This window comes from Azolla caroliniana, unplaced genomic scaffold, assembly GCF_043228905.1.
Source record: "Azolla caroliniana isolate FFs.n. ecotype wild unplaced genomic scaffold, voAzoCaro1.0.p SCAF_6, whole genome shotgun sequence".
NCBI classification, from domain to species: Eukaryota; Viridiplantae; Streptophyta; class Polypodiopsida; order Salviniales; family Salviniaceae; genus Azolla; species Azolla caroliniana.
The window spans coordinates 20177310-20185713 of record NW_028230441.1 but is presented as its reverse complement, the minus strand read 5'-3'; the positions used below and the strand labels follow the sequence as shown (position 1 = coordinate 20185713).

Here is an 8404-nt window from a genome sequence, read left to right as displayed (position 1 = left end):
CCTCAACTCTACATACACTCCTCATCCTATAAGATGTATATTCTTATGATACTCAATCAGCATCATGATCAAATAATTCTATTAATGTCTAACATTTCATGTGACACATATCATTAATCAACTATAGGGATTGCTGGAACAATTTTAGTAACACAATGACCACCTAGTCAATAATAGAGGCATCATGGACCATGACTCTCAATATGAAAACATGTATTCACAATGTTAAACAAAAAAGTAGGCAATAAGCATGTTTTGGTGAAAAACATCAAACTTGCAAATTGAAGAGTTACTTTCAAACATTGGTTACATATTTTTCAAAACTCTTAAGTTCCGTAGTATGAACCATATGTACCATACGTGCATTCACATTCGCATAAGAAAAACACCCTTAAAGAATGATAAATACCATACTTTTGGATTAACTATTTATTATGAGGTAAATAAGCCTAAAAATGAAAAAAAAAAACACAAGAATGTTTGAATAACATTCGCATTCGTTTTCCAACGGTAAGAAAACGAATGTTATGCTAGACGAACACAAATTCATTTTCCAACATAGGAGTCTTAAGTGACTCCGACTCTTAACCACATCAACTCAATATATATAGAGCATATGCATGTACATATGTATAAACTCATTATTAGCCACATCAACTTTGACATAATTTTCTAGCATTAAAATTATGAACATATTTAAATTTATTTTAAGGAATATTAAACATTTTAACATATTTTCCATCATATATTTGTAGCACTTGAAGCATCCTTGATCAGTTTTTTTTTGCATTTGCATATTGTTACTAAAGAATTACACATCTATGATACAATTGTTAACCTTCCCTCTGTATGATGATCATGAAAGCATTGAGAAAGGTCAAGTATGTCCACTTCCCATCAAATATCAGTCCATTTAGTGGCTGGGTGAACTAAGAATACATCTAGGAATACATCCACCTACATAAGACACTCCTTTATTTCTAACTCCACTCCACTAAACTGGATGGAAAATATGATGAGCCAAAAGACACATTTTTCCAAAAATGCAAAAAGAAGTAACACAGCTATGTTATTTCCTTCCACCCATTATCTTTTCATCAAAGGAAATATTTTGAGACCAAAAACCAAACATATATATAGGATTCTGCTCAATTTGTCCACATCCCATATAAGGGAAGGATCATGTCGAGTTTGGATAAATCTTTGAATGAACCACATTTTCCACCTCAACACAAATACCCTTCACTATTTTGCAGGATACAGAAGGCTATCAAAGTATATAGCCACTTACATTATGAGAAACTAGATTTATACCTGAGAAGCAAGAAGATAAAAAAGAAAAAATTGTTTTGATGAACAGTACAGATAAAGTAAACAGACATGACAGTCAAGTTGTCAACCCAATCAACCACTTCTACACTTGTCAGATACCTTGATTTAGTAGCTAGAAGGAAAATCAATTTACAATGTACAACACCTCATGGCAGTGTGCCATAAGGAAAATCACCATAAATCCCTAATTCCATGGCAATGTATCATCAAAAGGTTTTCATCTCTTAATGAGAGGTTTGGTCAATTGCCATTTTACAGCAATTGTGGGCAAAGGATTGGAATTGAGCTCATAATCTATTGCGCAACAAAACAACTAGGATCCCTAATGTACCATCAAAAGCTAAACTACCATCCACAAATCCTCTACGTCAACTGTACAATTTAGTAAGACATTACCAGGCAAATCATGGTAATAGTTAGCTCAGGAGGCCCTTCACCCACATGTGAATTAACATGTGGGTCCGAAGGCTGCCAATCCAAACAGTTCTGAGCATGACTCTTCTGCAAAGCCACCGAATTAATTCTTCTGTCTTCAAGTCAGAGTTTGTATATACAAGATGCCGACAAAAAACAGCAATCTTCCTATGCATTCATTCTCTTCATAGGAGGTCACCATGTGATCATTCATGTCTTTTTTACACACCTAAAATTTGCTTAGCTGCAACTCCACAGTTATTATTCATGCTAACCGGCCTTGGTGTACCCCCCCCACTTCCAGAAATGATGGTTCCTGTCAATGAACATTGATCATCATGAGATGGTAAAGCAACATTATGACAGTTTCTTTGTATAGACTATCAATCATCCAGAGATAATGAGCCTCTTTTTTGCACACAATACCTGCTCATCGGTTTGATATTGTCCATCGGAATGGAAAAGAATAGGCCGGCATCGCTTATCCTCATTCATCAGGCTTGAATTTTGAAAATGTGCTATCAGTGCCCCTTTTCCCTGTATCCGAGCATAGGCTAACAAGGCCACTTTTTCACTGTTGAACTTTTCCCACTTCTTGCCATTAAAAGCCTACATGATTGTAAAACAACAATAGAACAATTAGCCACACCTTATTATTGAACTAAAACCAGAAATCATCAAAGAATCTATCACCAAGAAGAATCAAACCATGGAGATTATCAAAATCCTACTTTCACCATACCTGATAAAGTGAAACAATATGATTTGGGGAAGTCATATTGATGAAGGCATAGCCTACGTTACATTTGTTCTGGAAAGTTGGGCCACAATTATGCCTCCCATCAACTTGGAGAATGCTAAATATGAATAAACAATTGAAACAAGCTAGAATAACCATACCTTAAAATCAATTGGAAGGTATAAAAAGTCATACATTCCACGATGACTTTCATCTATTGCAGCTAGAAGCATCTTGGAAGTGTACCTGTAAACGATAACCATATCTTTATTCCATAAACCTCAAGCCTGAGTGTGTACTAAACATATAGTAGTGCATAAGACAATACTTGTTTGGAATATTCTTTATCATTAACGTAGTTCGGTTATCTTCCCCGCGCAAGATACAATCAATATCAAGCTGGTACTGCATTTTGTTGTCAGCAGCCTGAGCCATACTATTTTCTTGTCGAGAAATACGCCCACGATCAAAACCAAGCATATCGAAAGGACTGCCCATTACTATCCCACTAGATGGAAACATGAGACTCCTATGAGGAGACATTGAGCTTTGGCTGCCATTCTCAAAGAAACCATTTGCACCCAGACTACCTCCAGCAACATGGTGACTTCCACCAGAGATCATGATCTTACTTCCTGAAATTCTGGGTACATTAATAGCACCTGTATAGCCAAAGGGTTGTGAAAGCCCTACAGTATTGTGACTCTGGCTCATAGAATGTGTATTTGATGACCATGTCATTGGCGACATACTCTGTTGATAAGAATTGGAATTTCCCCAAAGAAACTGTGGACTTGTGAGGGAACCATTTCCACCAGAGCCTCGGTTCAATTGCTGATGTATTCCACTAACTGGAATTCCTGCAGCTTCATCATATGTATCAATAGGAGGATGTTAAACATTTCTAAGCTCAGCAAAACAAAAAGCATCTCTTCAATGGAAGGATGCTATAGATTTATAAGCATCCGAAGTTACCTCCTCGAGCATGTTCAAACGAAGAGGGATCAATGCTACTTGTCGGAAGCCTTACAATTTCATTGTCAGGATGCGACGTCACGTGGGATGGCAAGGTTCTAGTTGGCATAGTTACAGGTGAGCTATAGAGAGGAATACTTCCATTTCTATACTCCGGTAATGAGTGTGCATGATAGGATGGAATCCCTTTGCCCGAAATACCCATATGAAGAGCAGATATACCAGCATCACTCTGGTTGCTTCGCCCAAGATGACTACCAATTGTTCCAACACGCATTGGATTAGAATGCAAAGAGTTGGCCAAACCTGGTGGAGGTTTCTTTATAGAGGATACTGAGTTTCCATGTGAATTGTGAGTAGACCAAGATAAACCACTGTCCATTGGACTAGGACTGCCAAACTGTCCCCAGGAAGGAAGATGACCTAACTTCTCCCAAATCAGTGCAAAAGACAAAAAAAATACTAGGAAAACAAAATAAGCATAGCATACATATGTATACATGTACCTGAAGGAGAATTTGATATGGATAGGCTCGATTGATGCCGAAGCAGATGAATCTCATCTTGTTCAGGATCCTGGTTTACCTGCTGCATCAAACTACACCAGAAAACCAGTCAAGTAAATGAACAAATATAAGCACATCGCTGACATCTCACACATTATTATCACCATGGCTGTCATGGTTATGTGTTTATTTAACTAGACCCTACATTTAGATAAGTACATACACTTGTTTACGACAGGCATTTGCAGACATATACACAAATAGAGGTATATAATCAATATCCCATGCAGTAATAGCTAGACATATTATCCCATACTTATTAAACACTGTACAAGTTAGAATTACCTCCGTCGTGCTCCACCAGGTCGACTTGGCTCTAGCTTTATTCGTTTGCCGGCAATGTCACTCCTGTTCAATGCTCTCAAAGCAGCTTCTGCAGCCCTAACATCATAGAACTCTATAAATTTGTGATGACGCTTGTGAGGAGTCTCCCTTACCTGAGAGGAACACATTAAAACATTTTGCAATGAGATTACTAGTGCATCACAAAGTGCCATAGAGTGGGAAAACACATTACCTCTTTTACTTCTCCATACTGACCAAATATATGACGAAGGTCATCATTAGAGACAGATGCTTCCAAATTAAATACAACAAGTGTCCCTTGATTAATATCCTTATCAGAGGGATTATCCTGAGCAACAACACTATGTTACCATCCGGTTCCCAGTTTGCTCCTCAAAATGAGAATAAGCCTTAGTAGAATACCTTAGGGATGGAGAAGTGAATGTCAAGTTTCCTTCGCCTGAGTGGCTTATTTTGAAGTGCACGCATGGCACTCCGAGCTGCACGGATATCATAATAAGATATCATAACAAAGCCCCGATGCTTGCAAGCAGTATATAATGTCCGGATATCACCATAATGCTGTTCCAAAAAAACTACCAATTTAAAAGGATCTGGAGGATAGCTATATGCTGTGATCTTGAAATAAATACCTCAAATAGAGTTCGGAGCTCAGAATCCTCCACGTTACTGTTTATGTTCCTGACAAAAAGCGTTCTCGAAGGATGCTCTCCATAAGGATGTTCTCCAACCACAGATCCAGGACCATTAGATGATGATCCAACCACTATCCCACCATAATTACCATCTACCACTTTTGACCCACTTTTATACATACCATAACCTTCTTGGCTTTCCCCATCCATCTCCAAGCCACCGAGATTACTGAAAAGATCAAACTCCTCATATTCTTCAGCCATATCATTTATGCTGATTGAATCAAAACCAGCAGCGATTCCAGCCAGAAGTTCTTCCTCATCATCAGGGAGCAGATCCCCAATAGCACGTGATACCAAATCTTCATCAAGAGGTTCAATAACATCCTCCAGGCTATCAACGTTCTGGCTATGATCTCCACCATGGCTGCTGCACAAGGATGGCTCTGCTACATGCCAGACACTTATGGTTAAAATACGATATTATGCAATCGAGATTCGATATAAGTAACCTTAACACAAGATTAACCTTTCTGATGAATCAGGGAAGGTAATGAGGTTGAGAAACCATTCCTGTTACCAGCTTCGTTAAAATAGGCGCCAAATTTCTTGGAAAAATCATTGCTAGTCCATTCACTGTGAGTTGGTTCAACTACTTTGCTTACTGACTTGTCCTTCACATTATCAAACCATGTGTTCTCACTGACACCACCCATTCCTTGGTCTGGAAAGTGTCAACTTACACCGCAAAACTATCATAAATAATTGTATAAGCCACCATATCTGCAACAAAAATAACCAGCAAAAGTGAAATGTTCATGTCAAATTGAATACGCAAAACGTGCATTTCTAATGCTTAAACCATGATTTTCTCTTAAAGTGTTCACATGTATCTTGTGTTAATGAAAGCATTTGTGGAATAAATCGCCTCGAATATTCACTACATTTAGATATATAGCATTGCCATAAATCACGTGAATATCTGAACATGGAGACATACAAGCATTACTGCATCTCCCTTTTCGAGTTTGTACAGTTCCACATTGGTATTTGGTGGACTCATATACCCCTAACGCATATAGGAGAGCAATTTATTCTGTAGCCTGAGAAAGAGGGTGGATGAACTGTTGCCCTCCATCCTGATCCACAGCAACCCCTCATTTCAGAGCCTCATTAACTATCCTTACGAGACATATAATGCCATTTGATTTTTGCTATGAATACCTAAAGGACACGCACACACATGTGTACATATTTTTTCCTCCAGTAAACGTAGAGAAAGAAACTTTTTCTTTCTAAATGTTGGGACAGCTCATACCCATCACAAGACCCTCACAATCCCCTCCAAGCATGAAGAGAATTACAAAATAACAGATGAATAAATGTCACCAGTTGTTTGTCCCACATGGATTTTCCTTCATCTTTGCATCAAACTATTAACTAAAATTCAGAACCTTTGCAATTCATTCATCAGCAAAAATGGCAATGTGTAGCTCAAACCTAGTTAACAATGACAATGTGCAAGATAATCGCTGCACCATCATCACAAATTACAACCAGTTCAGAAACTGTCAGCGGTTTCGTTTAACTGGTTCCAAATGGCACATAAGCATGTGTAATTAGCAGCAGCGGCCTCATTAACTGGTTCCAAATGGCACATAAGCATGTGTAATTAGCAGCAGCGGTCTCATTAACTGGTTTCAAATGGCACAGAAGCATGTGTAATTAATCACAGCGGTCTCATTAACAGGCATACAAAGGCATAGTGGTTGGAATGAATAAAAGGGGGAATGGAAAGTACATATATATATATATATAGGGCATGGTCCAAAAGGAACACATCGATCGTTTCGTGTACCATATAGATCTCGCAGCGTCAGAGAGAGAGAGAGAGAGTATGAAAGACTGACCTGCGTAGAGAACAGGAAGGTCTGTCGGCGGGGACGGGTCGCAGAGAGCTCTTTTTTTTCTTCTGCAAAGCCGAAGGATTGAAGAACACACACAAACACACACAGAAACAGAGAGACAGAGAGAGACAGAGACAGAGGAACAGAGGAAGAGAGAGAGAGAGAGAGAGAAGAATTTTGGGAGTGAAAATAAAAATTATGAGGTGTATTTTATAAAGTAGTGGCGTCCGCAATTTTGCATATGTACCATATATAAATAAATACATAAATATTGGGCGTCACATCCGGATTCTTTTTATTTTTTATCCTTAATTTTCTTATTCTTATTTTTATCTTTATCTCTATTTTTTTTTCTTTGTTTCCTTTTTTTTCTTTTTTCTTTTTTCTTTTTTCTTTTTTCTTTTTTCTTTTTTCTTTTTTTCTTTTTTCTTTTTTCTTTTTTCTTTTTTCTTTTTTCTTTTTTCTTTTTTCTTTTTTCTTTTTTCTTTTTTCTTTTTTCTTTTTTCTTTTTTCTTTTTTCTTTTTTCTTTTTAAATTTATAAATTAAAAATTTCCCTTTTTTATTTTTTATTTTTCCTTTATTTTTTATTCTTCCTTTTTATTTTTATTTTTATTTTTTATTCTTCCTTTTTATTTTTATTTTTATTTTTTATTCTTCCTTTTTATTTTTTTTATTTTTATTTTTTTATTTTTTATTATTTTTTAATTTTATTATTTTATTATTTTATTATTTTTTATTTGTTTGTTTTTATTTATGTATTCTTATTTTTGTTCTTTTCATTTTGTTTTCTGTTTTCTTTTTTTTGGGCCTTCATGTTTTTTTATTAAATTTTTATATTTTTCGTTTTTCTCTTATCTGTTTATTTATTTGTATTACACACTTACTTACTGACTGTACTTTTTTTTACTTCTTCTTTTCTCCTCTTTTCGATTTTATCTTTCCTCCTTTTGCTCGATTCTTTTTCTGTTTTTTGCTTTTTAGTTTTATATATCGCTTTCTTTTTTCCTTTTTATTTATGACCTTTACTTCTTACTTCTTTCTCACTTATTAATTTTCTTGTGAGCTTTATTTGTTTTCTGAACCTATACTGTAAGACTTTTTTCATTAATTTTTGTAATAATAATAATAATAATAATAAATCAATTGACATTTTTCTCACCCATTTTATATCTACTTGATTATGTATTTTCTTTTCTTTTTACTTTTTTTTCTTTGCTTTTTTTGGGTCCCCTTTCTATTGTTCTTATTATTCTATTTTTTTGCATTTGTTTTTGCTTTTTTGGGTATTATTTTGGCTCTTCTCCCTTTGTTAACAAATAAAGAGGATATTTTTGTTGGTGTAAGTGGTTTTGTTGTTCACTGTGTTTTGTGTGTGTGGAGTTTTTGCTATCTATCCCTCGAAAACCCAAAGTTCTCGGACCTTCATTTTTTAGAGAAAACTAACATGACCATGTTAACTGAGCAGTAAAAGAGTGACTATTTCTAATGTCTTGTTTTAACTACAGATAATGTTTGTGTGCCTTTCCTTT

General features: G+C 35.8%; 1 protein-coding gene across 1 annotated transcript; it reads right to left on the bottom strand.

Moving 5' to 3' along the window:
• Window positions 1-1403: 1403 nt before the first annotated feature.
• LOC147863269 (protein MEI2-like 2) lies at window positions 1404-6986 on the bottom strand. The gene is made up of 13 exons (XM_087320813.1): window positions 6878-6986; window positions 5497-5750; window positions 4965-5413; window positions 4735-4893; window positions 4544-4660; window positions 4312-4463; window positions 3967-4058; window positions 3461-3883; window positions 2814-3351; window positions 2647-2731; window positions 2489-2557; window positions 2173-2355; window positions 1404-2062 (listed from the first exon to the last, which is right to left on the bottom strand). Exons 2-13 carry the CDS (start codon window positions 5681-5683, stop codon window positions 2012-2014), a joined length of 2505 nt encoding a protein of 834 aa, XP_087176939.1. The 5' UTR covers window positions 5684-5750; window positions 6878-6986; the 3' UTR covers window positions 1404-2011.
• Between the last annotated feature and the right edge of the window lie 1418 nt (window positions 6987-8404).